At 39.9% G+C, this 15734-nt stretch overlaps 1 protein-coding gene across 2 annotated transcripts in view; it reads right to left on the bottom strand.

The window, feature by feature from the left end:
- Positions 1-15734, bottom strand: part of BRSK2 (BR serine/threonine kinase 2) — a 313267-nt gene that overhangs the window by 61484 nt on the left and 236049 nt on the right. For both annotated transcript variants that reach the window (XM_080346138.1, XM_080346139.1), the window contains exons 6-8: positions 9526-9559; positions 8580-8648; positions 5598-5744 (exon numbers count right to left, since the gene is read on the bottom strand). In XM_080346138.1, coding sequence (XP_080202264.1) covers positions 5598-5744; positions 8580-8648; positions 9526-9559 — 250 coding nt within the window. The remainder of the gene's footprint in view (positions 1-5597; positions 5745-8579; positions 8649-9525; positions 9560-15734) is intronic.

Below are 15734 nucleotides of genomic sequence, written 5' to 3'. Positions count from 1 at the left end.
TTTCTGTCTTCATGGGTCACATTGTTGTTTTGTGGCTGAGATATGCAGAAAGGCCATGGCAAAGCAGACAACAGCACTTTATTTTTTGAGTCGGAGAGAGGGAAGAAAGGAAGATCACCGGTTTGTGTTTTAGTCACAGAACCTCTGGGTTCCTTCAGAGAAGATGTCAAAGAGAAATCACTTCTGCCCATCCTTGCTGATCAAACTCCTTGAAGCTAATGAATCCATAGCATTTTTCTGAAAGAGAAACCCTGTAGCACCTTAATATACATTTGAAGGTGTATGAGAGCTCTCATGGTTGCTGTTTATCTACACATCTGCCATTCAATCCACATCAATCCACATCAAAACCATTGCTGTGAAGCACGCTGAGATATCCCAGATATAAAAAATATTCTAAGAAACCAATTTCTATTCTGATTCAAATGTAATTGCACTGAAATATTATTACAAGTGTGCTTGCTGCTGCCAACGTCTTCTGTGCTTTTTTAAAGGTAATTAATTAATGCTTTGTTGCTTTTCATCTGCATTAAAGTGACAGGAGGGTTACGGGAGGGCGATTGGTTTTGACAAGGAGAAGTCTGTATGCTTTTTACTGTGCAATGCAGGGGAGGGAGATACACAGTGGGAGCTAATCTCACTCCTCCTGCCTTCATTTAAACACAATGTTTAAATGCATTTAAGTGACGAAGGCATTTAACAACCCTTCCCAGAGGGTTCTTCTTGCTGTTTGCACATGAGCTTGCCAAATTTAATGCCATTTTATGGAAGATGTAAAAATGCTGCTTTCTAATATCTCCTAGCCACCGCAGGCAATCATCTCATGACGTCATCTCTGAAACAACAAAACATGCTCAGAACCACTGCATATGCACAGTCAAAGGAGAGACTTCTGCAAGCTAAAATGCTCTAATGGAAGGAGAGGGGGAATTCCTTTATCATGGCTTTAGGTAAAAATACACTCAATATATATTAAACTCACAGATGAAAGACTCATTGTGACACAAAGCTGTACGAGCTCAACAGAAAAAAGAGGTCTCCTCCCCTAAGGAGCTTACGTCTGAATTCTGAGGCAGGGAACAACAGATGGAGACAGACAGGCAGATGGAAAACAAGACAGCGCTGTCTACATCCTCGGCACTGATCTCAGCAGAGTGGTTGCCAAGCTAAAAAGTTTTGACCTGAAGAAAAACTTTCTTAAAGTCTGCGGATATGGATGAAGGCTTCTGGGCTTGAACTCATGTCAAATTTCAAACTTCCCTGTCCAGAAGGGGAACAGTCTCAAACCCATCTGTGCACTAAATCTACCCAGATCTCAGATGAATCTTCTTCATTCAGAAGATCCTCTAGTCTGAGCTTTAAGCCTATTGTATAATGTCAAGACAGAGGCTTTTCCTGACCAAAATATTCAAGCTGGCAGTGCAAAAAGGCACTGGTTAAACCATTATCTGTGTCAGTGGTAGCAGGCGTACTATAGCAGCCTCCAGGGACCTTGACAAGGGCAAGGTATCACAGTGCTACGTGCACAGTGCATGAATAGGCCCTTGACAGCCAAAAGCTTACAGCCTAAATACATTAGCTGGATAATTTCCTCCATTCTACAGGTGGTGAAGTGAGATTATTTAAATGATCTGATAGGCACCTTACCATAAGAAGTTCTAGGAAAATAAAGAAGGAATCAGGGTGTGATTTCCCTTGTTTATTTTTTTAACATTCTTCAGATGCTGTGGTCCATCATTAGCATATGTTAGTCCCAAGAAAAAACAGAACTAAACTGACGGCAGAGAGGAGATTCTGAGAATGTGCGTAACTGAAGTTGGATAACATTCAGAGACAAGTATTTCAGACTATGTGGACACCCAACATGGAAGACAAGTCATTCTACTCTAGAATAAAATGTCAACACTGGAACAATAACAGCTTAAGCAGAATAGCTTATTCTGCAATATCTGCTCTGATCCACTTTGCTCTACAGACAAAGTTTCAATAATGCTCATCCAACTTTAAAAAGAAAGCGGATCAAAAGACCCTTAGTTTGCCCCTTTTGCCTTTGTGTTTCTCTAGAAGAAAATATCAGCTGAGAATGCAAATGGATTCCACTACAGGAGCTGCAATTCTCTGCTGTACAGATGCTGAATCATTTGAAACCTCCAGGGGAAAAAAAACCTCCACTTACTGAAGAGCATATATCTAAAAGAAACCTCATGCTGCAGTACTGCAGGCACCGAGAGCGCTCATTCTCTTCCATAAACCTTCTCAAGCTTAAACTAGTTCACTTTTCCCTCCTGACACTATTCCTACTAGAAAGCTATACCAGAACTCCACTAATATGGCTACAATGCTTTTAATTTCTAGCCTGCTTTCATGTAAGGCCATTTGACAGACAATTGTTTTTGTGCCAACATCTTCCTTTACTTTAAATAATCCTTTTCTCTCTGGTAATTACCTCTAATGAATATGCAGACAACTAATACAAGCTTTCTTAGACATCATCTGTGTAGACTAAATGGAAGTCTTTCAGGCTGTGCTATTCACACTCTCAAATGCTGACCACCTTAGTGCTCCTCCTTTGATTTCATCTTTCCTGAACATGGGTGGTCAGAAATATAATGACCAGCAGCTAGGATCAACTGTTGCAGTCTACTGAAAGAAAACCATAAATTCCTTTATTTTAAAGCACGTTTAATAAAACAGGCCCAGTATAGGCGACGTGTCATGGATGTCCCACTAACCATACTTGAGGCTACGTAATATATGGCAAGCATGAACAATATTACAGAATGATAGAATCACTGCAGTTGGAAGAGACCCTTAGGATCATTGAGTCTAACCATAACCTAATTCTAGCACTAAACCATGTCCCTAAGAGCCTTGTTTATATTCCACTGAGACATAATAAACCCTTTTTTTCCATACATTAATTGTATACAAAGAAAGGTAATGCCTATTTCTTAAGGCAGGAAAGGGCTAGCAACAATAATTCTGAGTACTCTCCTCTCCATTAGTCCTCTCAAGCTCTAATACTGAAGCCGAATGATGACAGTTAAACGTGAATGCTGGTTCTGGTTTTGTTGATCATTTTAACAGATGGACCGGGGAAGGTGTGGGTGTGCTGTGAAATGGCAACTACTGCATGGAGGGAAATGCAGTTGGATGAAAAGAGATACAAATGACAAAAAAGAACAAAACAGAGAGGGGAAGGGAAAAATGAAAGAAAATTATTCTAGTGACCTTACATTTTACTATATTTTTCTGCTGAATTCACCAGTGAGACATTGAGCAAATGATCCGTAATGTTAAGAGCTACATCTGTACTTACTGTACCCAAGCCACAACTTCACTCTGATCTTTGTATAAATATCGAATTGATTCAAGTGAGATATTTTCTAGGAATAGAGGCTTCCAGATAAACCCATATTTATATGCTTTTTCACAGGACATGGCTAAAATAGAATTCGCATTTCTCCTCAAAATGGACTATATATTCCCAGCTCCTGTGCAGCAAACAAAGAGCTCCCTTCTGCCTGGTAATGCAAGCCACCAGCATGCTAACAGCATAGAAAGGGAAGTGTGACAGCAGCACTGACAGCAAACCAAGATATCCTAAAATAATGAAAATAAGATTGCAACTAATAACAAAGAGCTGTAATTTTTCCCTCCCAGCTCTCAGCTCTTGAATATGTTTTATTTGAAATTCTTATCCACAATTCACTGGTTAGTGTTTGTCAATAACTATCCAATCTGTTTTTCTTTCTACCCTAAGGAAATAAGAGCTTCATTTTGATCAAGAAAAGTAGAGGGGTGCATGTGTGTCTCTCTGGGACCTTGATTTAACTTAACTGTTTTCTCTCTTATGCATGTGCATTCTCTGCGCTATTGTACAATTCAAAACATTTAGGGACTATGCTCTATGTGAAAACTCAGAAGAATTTGAAGAAGATCTAGTATCTGATGTTCTGCTCCCTGACATACTCAAACTACCAGCGCTAAGATCTTTGAGACAAAATGAAACAAAATCAAAACAAACAAAAAACCCCACAAACACCGCCCTCCGCCCTCCCCCCCCCAACAAAAGCCCCAAACCAAACCCACAAAAAAACCCAGAAAATCTGTTATGTTTACATCATGGAAAATAAATTAAGCTAGACAGGGACTCACTGACTTTCTTGATCATGAAGCACACTTGTCTCGTGTTTCAGGGTACAGCCCTAACCTCTGCAGTGTTCTTTCTATGAATAAAATTGGACAAATATTCTTTATTTCTTTAAAAGTCTGTTTAAAAAAAGGCCTTTCAAAGTGCTTTTTTTGTTTGTTTGTTTGTTTGTTTTTCCAATCAGTGGTACTTATGTCCTGCAAACATGATGGCTACTGGGTTTGTAGAAGTAGGGATACTAGTAATAGCATGAAGAACTTTTCACCTATGTCACTAAATAGAGCATGACCTGGTTTTGTACTGAATGAAGAAAAAAACAGCTGCAGCTGCCAGGTAATATTGTAAGGAGAGTTGTGAAGGGAGTTTTGGAGTTTCAGTTCACCTCTTAGCAGACAGGTGTTTGCATCCGAAAAGCAACATCACAGCTGGCACAGACTGATGCTGTTGTTAGCAATCTCAGCAGAGGGGTCAAGTACTGATCTGAGAGTTTATTTATAAATATTTTAGCAGACTGAAGAACCAAGAGGAGTTTTAAATTTACATTTCTTTATATATACTCCCACTCAGAATCTGTGAGCTTAGTAAATCTGTATAAAATCATCACCAGAGCCTGACAATAGGATTTACAAGGGCAATGTACCCATAAAGGCAGAAGCCTCCACTGACAAGAAGGCAATCTTAATTTTCAAAATTATTTCAATTGCTAATTTTTTTAATTCCCCTAAACATTGTCACAGTGTTAATGAAGGATACAACCACTACACAGTGCTCAGCCTTATGACGGATGTATCCTTGGTGCAAAGACTCAGTGCTGAATGCCAGGAGCTCAACACTGTGGGCCTATTTGTGCTCAGGACCACAGGGCACAAGATAGAAGAGCAGACTAGAAGACACTTGCTCGTAAGGCTGCTGGAGGATAATGCAGAGCATATGCAGGATAGATAGAATACAATGCAGGTTGTGTGGTGTGAAGTGAGAAGCCATTGCTTTTGTCAGAAATGTAGGAAAAGCATACTCCGTTTAATAGCAAAGCATCAAATAACACTCCTAACAGTTTTGACCTTCAAACAATTATATCATATCCCTGACAAACTGCTGTACCAGCCAGAAGAGCCAGACAACTCAGGTGGACTCTGAAATGTGCTAATTGGTCAGTAGCACTGTGATGACATTATGAGGGATTTCTTCAAAATGCCCACTGTTGCATATGAAGGAGAATTCTGAGGTTAGAGAAGAGACACAAAGGTAATCTGCCATCATGGTTCAAAAGAGAGGGTAACTAACGTTTTCCCAAAGACTCCACCAACTCCACTCATTCTTTGCTCAGGAGGAAACACACGGGAGTGACAGTAAGTCAGCAAGTTACCTTACTTATTCAACCATAATTGCAACAAGGTGACAAATGAAGCCTTGCTCACACGACTCGCAGCAAATGCCTTCTTACCGTGAGACGTTTCGAGGCATCCACTTCAATCATCCCCCGCAAAAGGTTCTGACAGTCCGGGGGGATAAAATGTGGCATGTGGAACACTCCACGTTTCACCTTCTCCAGCAGTTGCCGCAAGTTGTCGTCATCGAAAGGCAGGGCACCCTGCATGGATGTGACAGAGTGGTGGATGGGAAAGATGAGCAAAAGGGAATTGGAGATAGCAAATGGAGAAAAGGATAAACATGGTGAGAGAATGGAAGAGAGGAAATCAGTTCATCATGAATTACTGTAATAACTAAAAACCCCTTTTTATACATTGAAAATAAATAATTTCTTAGCGCTGCTGTATTTTCTCCAACACAGGAAACAAAACTGAGGACAGAGTTTTTTTATTAGACCTTTAATTAGAAAATGCCTACCAGTATAAAACATAATACAAAATATGAAATTGCCTTTCCAGGCAAATTCACCAAAGATGCATGGATTCACTTAAGTTCAGCTCAAGTGTTTGATCTGCTGGTATTCCTCCTGGGCATACTTTCACAGCAGCAATGTTTACTGTCTCTTATTTTTAATCTTCCTGAGACACATTTACTGCAGACATTGAAAAGGAGGTGAACAGCATTTCAGAGTCTTTCAGTAAAGAACATCATCTTTCTGATGGAGCAGTGAAATGGTACAGCCGCAACACTGGCCTTTGGAAGCAGCAGACATTCTACCTGTTTAATATACTCTATCCGGTTCCCATGCTGTGGTCAGGTCATCAGTTCCTATTGCTTCCCTACTGTAACTCACTTATATGAGTGGCTTCAAGTTTTTTTAGCTGAAATTACATTTTGAATAGATCATCAGCTTGCTACAAAAAACTGCAAAAGACATATCCTAGCTGCAAGGACAAAAAGGAAAAAAAGTTGAAATCTTTAGGATGTAACTCCACCGACTGAAGCTTTTATAGCAAGTCTGCACCTTCCTAGATATTCTCACTTCCTTCTTTCACTGCCTAATTCTAGTAGGTGCTGAGCTGCCTTGATTTCCAAGACGGTTGGTGGGAAGCTCCAAGCTGTCAGCTGCTGTGATAATGAATCTTTTAAGTTGTCAGTTTTGGCACTGCTCTTACTACAGTGAGTATTGCATCTGTACAAGCAATTCTGTGTCCATGGTTTGCAGCAACCAACATCTCCATTTACAGCAGCCTCAGAAAGCTGGACAGCAAGCGCTACTGGGTGCTATTTACTGTTGCTTGTTCATTCAAGCAGCCTTGAAGAGAGAGCTTCCCTGTCTTCTGCAACCAATCTCCCCAGTTACCTACTTCTTTCCTTAACCTTCCAGACTTAAAGGAAAATCACCTCTGATAGTTCAGTACTTTGGCTAACACAATTTAAGCCCCAATGAAGTCAGCAAGGCTGCTTTGTGGCATTTCCTGAATGTAACAACTACAGCTCTTTTGTCGCTCTTTTGTCACTACCACCTGCTATTATAGCTTGGGAGTTTTTGTAGGATTTATCCTGACATAATTAACTGGAGAGCTCTGCACCATCTGTCAATAATAGACTCATTTCAATCATTCTGCAGCCTCATGTATATACGTAGGAACAGATGAACATGCAGCAACAGAGACACCAAAGTGTGGCAGAGAATCCCTCTGAAAATGAGAAGTCCATTCCTACAAATCCTAACCATTTTGAAACATTCTCTCATCTATTTTTACAAATTCAAGAAGTTCTATTAAGAACTCATTATACAGTTATGTTTTATCAGCCATGAAAATAGCTCCTCAGGAGCAATAGATGACCAGGTGCTATCCAGTAAGAAAGTTAAATTTTTTCCCTTGCAACATCAAGATACAAACTGAAAAACTTAAAAGACATGAGTGAATTGTAATGACTAAAAAGAAAAAAAGAGTAAGATCGGTTAAGATGAATTAAAGCATTACACTGAGATCACTTCAAGGTATATTGATACGGGCCATTAAAAATTATCGGCATACGTTTTTAAACAAAAATATTTTCAATTTTTCAAGTATTTTAAACAAAAACAATATGCAGAATCTATCTCTGATTGTACAGTGTACAAGTGCTTTTGTCAAAATAGAACACATTATCTGAACCATTCTAGATATAAAAACCTTAACATGCACATAAAATCTATTCTCATATACATGATTCAATCTGCACATCATATATGCTTATATAATTATAAACCATATTCTCCTGTACTATACTATGGAAACTGATAACAAATGCCAAGCCTATCCGCCTTCAGCTGGATATCCAATTGTTCTATGTTCAGTAGCATTACATTACCACTGCAAATCAGAATAAACTCCACAGAGAACTGAAACTTTGATCTAAGGAAGTGTAAGTTACAAGATATCACATCTTGAATACTAAAGAAAGTATTACTGAGCCAGATGGAAACCAATTTAAACTTTGTACTACTGGTTCAGCTTTATATTCCTAAGAGTACCAAATTAGAATGTAACTCAATACTTGCATGAAACAAAATTGTTGCACTCAAATCTTCTCTTGATAAAACACTGCAGTTAACGTATGCATGTACCTACTGAAAAACATATATACATATAGCAGAAAAATCGAACTCTTTCCAAACTTAGCCATGTTTTTATCCTGTGAAGGACAATGTATTTGACACTCTATGTATCATGGAGCTGTAACCCTGCACATCCTTTCCAGATTAAAAAATGTGCTGCAATATCGCAAGGCAGCAATGAGCATTTATGGAGACAAGTTTTTGATGCTTGTCTATGCTCTCCTGTGAAGGGCAGCAGCATTTCAAAGAAGCAGTGAAATATTCCTCATGCTTTTCCTTTGGGACTGATGTAGAAATAAGAGGAAAGGATGCAACTGAGAGATACAAAAATAGGGGAACTAAAAAAAACCCATCTGTACATGATGTCAATAGAATCACCATTACATACAGAAGCATTTTCGGATTTTTCTTTTCTTTTTAAAGGACAGCACAAGGAAGATGACTCACCACTAGCAACGCAAATAAAATGACTCCACAGCTCCAGACGTCTGCTTTCCTTCCATCATATTTTTCTCCCTGTGCAGCAATGACATAGAAGTTCAAAACACTGCTCACCAGTAAATGTATTAATTATCCTTGAAGAACAAGAGAGGGAAAAATGCGAAATCCCATATTTCAGTTCAGCCACCTGCTTCCCAACTAGGAGGCCATGACACTGCCCATTAATTGAATTTTTATGAACATCAGTTTACAGCCTTCTCTGGGATCTGTGAGAATGGGCCCAGAAGTAGGGAGCAGGGCAGGAATGGCTGACAACTCACAAATGATTAGATCTGGCACTTACACAGTGTCAGAGCTGCAATAAAGATATCAAGCAGGTGTTTTTATCTTCCTGGTTCTTCAGGTAGCTTGTCACCAGGCACATCATTTGCAAACTCAGAGTATTGTCTGGACAGTCTCTTCTGTACACCTCCCGCTTGTCTTTACATCATAGCTATGCTTTAAAAGAGGGGGATCTTGGCCACTGAAATCTTGGATACTTATTTTCAGGGGACAAAGGGAGACTACAGGGAAAGGATGGTTTGTATCATTTAATGGAGACCAGCACTACTGACAGCCAATCCCGGTTCTTCTGCTCCAATGACAGCTACATCAGAGACAGGAAAGTGTATGGGACTGCATCCCCTGGGTGGGAAGATCAAGTTAAACGAGGCTACTGTATTTCTGGCTGATCGTGTGGCACAAAGGGTACTGTGACAATAGCACACGATCATTTCCCTCATAGAGTTGGTGTGGCTTGACTCGGGACCGAGCCAAACAAAACTGTAGCTACGTTCTTCATGTCTTTTCCAATGCCTTGGACAGATTTCCTGTACAGAGGGTTTGTCAGCATATTTGCAAGAAGTGACACTTGAAAAAATATATTTATACGCTCTAATGTTAACCAACTTACCCGGATTACTTCAGGGCAAGCATAATGTGGTGATCTGGAACACAAAATACAATCAAATGAGCATGTAACAGCCTGGTATTTATGGACTATGTGCATTTCCACTTTGTTTCACAGAATCATGATTCCACAGAATGCAAGTGTCTAAAACCAGCACTTTTTTTGTTACTTCAGCGAGAACACATTTCCAGGAAATTAATGGTAAAGAACTAGCATAGTTCAAAATTCTGTGGCCCTACTATGAATTTCTCAGAAGTGAGGAAGGAAGAGAAGAGGAGGTACATTCTGTGACTATGTAGAATTCCAGCCCTCTAATCCCACCCTTCAATTTGGCCTTGTATCTAATTAGAAGGAAGGCGCACACTTGATAACCTTTAGAAGAAAACAGACAGAAGAGTATTTTCAGACCAAACACATGCAGCCCTATACCACGTCTTGCATTTTTTCTGCTAAGATTGCTCTCAATTGCTCTAGCAGTCATAAAAACTGACCGTACATGATTTCAACATGCAATTTTTTTTCTTTTAAAAAACTAAAATGTATGGACAATAGTACTGTTACCTACTGAGTTAATATATTCTTTTCACATCCTTCTACCCATATATCTCCTGTTTGATTCCTGGCTGAGAATAGTTAATTACTTCAAGTTGCCAGGTAATCATTTTAATTCCTAAAGATTATAGCCACAGCTATTTATTTTATAGCCATCATTAAAGTAACTTGACAAGTAAAAGGGATGCACACTGTCTGAGACCAGTGTGCAAATCATGCCATTGTTTATACTGACACCTCCCAGCAGCCCCTGAGCCTGTCTTCATTTGTGCATTTGTTTCTTGTGACAAGCGCAATCATGGCTGGGCAATACCTGTCTCACAAAGTAATGAGCAAAATAGTGACACAGTGAGGTGAGGTTAGCTTTATGCTAGGATGCTACATTAATGCCCACTGAGACAGTCCATTAACCGAATTTCCATATACACTACACTTATCTCATGGCAAAATATCATCATGTGCGTGTGCAATGCTCTGATTTGGTATCACAGCCTTTGGCAGACCATGATAATGAACACAGGGTACGCTTGGGACTGCAGCTACCTTGGCAGCAAAACTTAAGCGAGGGAGAAAAATGCAGTTGATTCCTCACAAATTTTAGGAAAGGTAGAATTCAGAAGTTTAGTACTATATTTAATACCCCCCATTCCTCCATTTAAGATGTTATCACAGGTACTCTGACCAGGTCTGTCTGCTCAGTAGTGATCCCAAGTGTCCTAATTTAGACTGGATTTTAAAAACCTCGTTTGAGTGTCAAAACAAATAATGAAAATCAGAGCCTTTCCTCAGAGAGCTGGCTAGAGTTGGCCCTTGGGAGACCAAAAAGACTAGACTTGTGCCTAGTGGGTAGGAAAGACTATGTGGGCTCTCTTGGCGGTCCTGTCACTGGCAGCCATAAGGACATGGACAAGGTTATCTAACGTTTTTAAAAGCTGCAGCTGGCCAGTTGGAAAAAGGTCACCAGAACGTCTCCATGAGTCTACTCTTCTGAGTCTACAGCTTTCATATCTCACAAAAGTTTGTATGACTGAATTCACTGGGATTTGAATTAAGTTTTAACCTTTTAAGGCGAAAGCTTCTATAGAAACGAAGAGCGTAACAGCAACTATGATGAAATAAAGCTAAAACAGTCAGTAATGTTAATAAAATTGTTGCTTCTTGACTAAGCAGGGGCTGATTTGGGGGACTCGCAGCATAGGTACATACCACCTATTTATGTACCTACTAGCAAATACACTTACAGAATTTACATTTGTGAAGTCAGCTGGAGTGCAGTGAAGTCTGCTAGATGTTTTACAAGGCACCACTGAAATTGTGCTAAAAACTAGGAGAATGGGTGGAGAAAATGCTATAATAAATCTTTTGAACGAGGTGGATTGATTTGATCATTCAACAGCTGCACTGCAACTGCCCAGAGAGCACAGTTTTCTGACATAGCCATTCTGAATTCTTGCCAGCACACACTCACTAGATAGCTGCAGCATTATCTTGGCTAACAGCTCTAAAACAGGTCCTCTGGCCAGCCAGAATCCATAGAAAACTCACTTCCATGCTGCCACTCACAGAGCAACTTCAACTGCTTTAAAGAGAAAACTCGAATTTCATCAAAAATCTATTTATCTTTCTACAGAGTAATGAATATTTCTTTGGCTTTTATCACTAATTACTCAATACATGTGTGTCAAGAGCAACATTTCCTGCCTCTTCCCCTAGGCTATCTCCTCACAGTTCACCTACATCTCTGTGCAGCAAAAGTCACAGTCTGCCCATGATAACAAATAAGTGTATCACTCGGCAAGATCAAGAAGCATTTGCTGCCTGCGGGTACTGCTGCAAAAAAAGCACCAATGTTGGCAGTGTTTATTTCAAGGGTGGTGTGGATTTTCCCAGGCTAGTCTGCCTGGGCAGGAAGGGCTCCCTGAATGGTCATTCACAGCCATGACTCCAGAACTCAGTAGTCTTAAGGACCTTGGGGGACCTTAGCAAAGCATCTACATGGAATTCTAACTAGAGGAAATAAGCCAGAGTCCACTGGTGAAATCCAGGACAGCCCTGAACAGGTAAGTCTGGCATTCAGAAATAAACATATATATCCTTGATGTATCTATCCTGAATTTCATCTGAGAAACTAGAAAGTAGTTCTTGATTTGTGCACATCAAGATACAGCACAGCTACAGTAGATCTGAGACAACCACGGCCTATCTTCAGTGCAGATATGATGTGCCTGTGACCTACAGGTCTCATTATGTAAGAGAGACCTGCACTGTGCACACACGAATCAGCTGCCTGTGTATGGTTTATCTGGGAATATACAGTGACTGCTTTTCTAGAGAAGCAGTTGGTTGATCAAGAAGCAGAGGAAAAGCTGTGTGATCCTACTCCACAGTGTGACAAATCACCTGTTACACTGCCTGATGTGTTCCCAGGTCCCATCAAAGATGAGCATCCATGCCTGGGTCCTTTGGTCCCGTGCCTTAAGATTGTATTATTTGGGGAAGAAGAAAAGCTTATCTGGGTGCCATTCTTTAGGCCTCACAGCTAGAGGCAGAGTTTCTGCAGAAAGGGAGGAACAAGAAGTCCCCTTTCCTCTGTTTTTCTTATGCATGAAGTTAGCCTGATCCAGGAGGTGGTACAGGTGCACTGAAGTCTTCCCCTGTCTAGCTGGTCTTGCTGTTGCTCAGGGGGTAGAGCCCCTTCTTCCCCTCCTGTTAACCACCATCTCCAAGCTGGATTTCAGAGACAGAAAGCTACACATCAGTGCAAAAGGTTGCTTATGCTTTCCCCTGTGCTGGGTAAGCAAAGGGCTGAGATGACGGGGAATGTCAGAGGAGTAGAAAAATAGATGAAGGGAATTCTTCAGGGGAAGTACATATGTTAGAACATCCTGAGTGGAGAAAGCAACAGCCACAGATCACACAGAAAAGTAAGACCAGGAGAGACTGAAGAAATGGTTCCAGCAGCAGCAGTTAAGGCTGCAGTGAAGGCAGTAGCTGTAGGTAAGGCTGTAATTAAGGTAGTAGCTGGAGTTAAGGCTGAGCACTATTTTGCCATTTAAAGCTTTAACTCAGTCATTTAACTTTATATAAAGAAAACTCAGCATCTAGCCCTCAACCATCTTACATCTGTTTACTCCTCGAGCACAATTACATTTTTGGGAGAATCTGCAAATCAGTTCATTAATTACTGTATCAGTTCAAATTATTAAGACTTCGAACCTTTAAGAGATCTTAATTTAAAAAATAAACAGAAGCCTGTATTAAAAGGACATAAAGGTTGCAAAGTTAAGCACTAAAACATTAAGGATTGCTAAAATAAAGCTTGAAGAGGCTATATAGTACTCTGCAGGAAAGTCATGGTGAGACATTGCATTAGTTTCTGTCCCAACACCTCTGTTTTACTTGTGGCCGAAGTTGGAAGGTCTGTAGCAATGTGAGGGAAGTTTAATGTCCTGAAGGAAAAGGCTCGTGCTAGAGGCAGCTGACTGACACACTTGAGAATCAAACTCTTTCTCTGCCCTTGCCACAGAATCCTTCTGTGCAAGAAAATGAACAGGTGCCTTAAACTGAGACGTTCACAGGTAATTATGAGTTGCAGGTCCCCTAGTTTTCAAAATCACAGTGTGACACATCCGAAAGTTTGATTTACAGTATCTCTAAGCACGTGGAGTAGCAGCTGAAGCCAGTAGGCATTCTGCTGTCCAAGTAAAGGGCTGTAATCAAGCACCGAGTATTCTGAGATATTAGGCCCCAGAGTACCCACCTGCACATTCAAAACTGGCTGACAATTTTGAGTTTCATTTTGCAGAATCATGTGTCCTCATATAAATGGAGATAACCAGATCAATGTTACAAATGTAATATGAAAACAGTATAATTCATATTTGCAAACTTAAGATACTATGATGAAAATCCTACCTAGCATTCATAGCAAAACTTGAATGCAGTGAGCAGAAATTAGGAATGGATCCATAAAACAAATGATGATTAAAAATCAACACCATCCAAACACCAAATGAGGAAAAGACTTGTTCAAAAAAACATGTACATGCTCATAATTAATGGCCACATCCTAATGTGCATGAGCTAAGTTAATGTTATACTTACAATCTGAAGAGCAGCACATTTTAAATTCTCAGTGCTTGATTTTGCAGACTTAAAGCTCTTTCAACATAACTTAGGATGTGTTATAAGCAAGGGTAGAATTAATGGTTCTTAAGTTGTTTGATATTTCCCTTTACAATCCTCACTTTAAGCTCCCTATGATTTACTGTTAATCTAACAACAATTTTCTATGCATTTCATCTGTGCCACACTGGTTTCATCTTTGTGGGTGCATGCATGTTGTGTATGGGCTGAAACATTTCCTCTAAGTCTAATCTAAATTAAATGTTTTTTTCCCATAAAAAAAAGGAAAATGTTTAGTATCCTCAACTGCAAAAGAAAAACTTTAATATTTGTTTGTATTCTCTAGATAAATTTACTCAATCTTCTACTAGAAAACTGCAGTTTCCATTTACTAGCAGTAACTCTCTAGAGCAGGGGTGTAAAACTCATTTTCACTGGGGGCCACATCAGACTTGCAATTGCCTTCAAAGAGCTGGATATAACTTTAGGACTGTACAAAGTAGGAGTCGTTACACTTGTACAGTCCTAAAGTTACATTTGGCCCTTTGAAGGCAACTGCAATTCTGATGTGGTCCCTGGTGAAAATGAGTTTGACAGTCCTGGTGTAGAGCATCAGAATCAAAATTCTACCTGCACTGGTAACACTCCACAGAACAATTTTTCTACCTGAACCAGAAACTATGAGCTGCTATAGCTGGGGTTATCACAAGGTACCAAACTTTAAAACAAAGTGAGTGCAAAATCAACAGGAAACAGACACAGGACTGACAGCAACTGACTGAGACAAACAGGTAGGGGAAACTAGAGCTGGAACCTAGTTGAAAAGAGAAGAGGATCTGTGATTTGGGGCCAAATATGGAGCAGAAATGACGTAGAGAATTCGGTAAGGCTAGAGCGCAGATCAGGGAAGGAGATGGGAATGGAGTGCTGGGAATGAAAGCACTTGATGAGATGTGGTAAAAAGTACTGATTCTGGCATTTCAATTTTAAGAGTCTAAATTTGCAACCCTAACAATAACTGGATATAGGATACTCGCGTATGTTTTAGACAACATGCACAGATTTATTAAAAAGGAGAAAGAATATGTGCAACATCATGTCTTGTCACTAAAATCAGAAACGGTTCTTGGGACACTGAGATGTATGGCAACTGAATATCACTCTTCTGAATTGCCTGCTCATCACAGGTGTGATGATACACCAAATACAGATGTAAGGGAACCAGGAGCTAGATGATCTCTGCTAGCATTTCTAACACAGTACATTGGTTGTTATAAATACCCTGAGCTCAAAAAGAGACAGAAATCAGTCCTAATGAGAATACATGCTTTTGTTTTGATTTGGTTGTGGCTTTTGTTTTTGTTTTGGTTTGGGTTTTTTTTTAATAGTTTCAGCAAATCTGTGGGTCTGCAAAGTGTTGCTAGGAATTGCTAGGGAGAGCTGAGAGCAGAGGAATTGACTGTGTTGGGGCTGGAAGCTGCTGTTTTCCTCCATTATGCCATCAACAGGCACAAAGCTTTCTTCTCACTCTCAAT

This window comes from Nesoenas mayeri, assembly GCF_963082525.1.
Source record: "Nesoenas mayeri genome assembly, chromosome: 5".
NCBI classification, from domain to species: domain Eukaryota; kingdom Metazoa; phylum Chordata; class Aves; order Columbiformes; family Columbidae; genus Nesoenas; species Nesoenas mayeri.
Note: the sequence above shows the minus strand (reverse complement) of the source record. Positions and strands in the feature narration are given on the sequence as shown.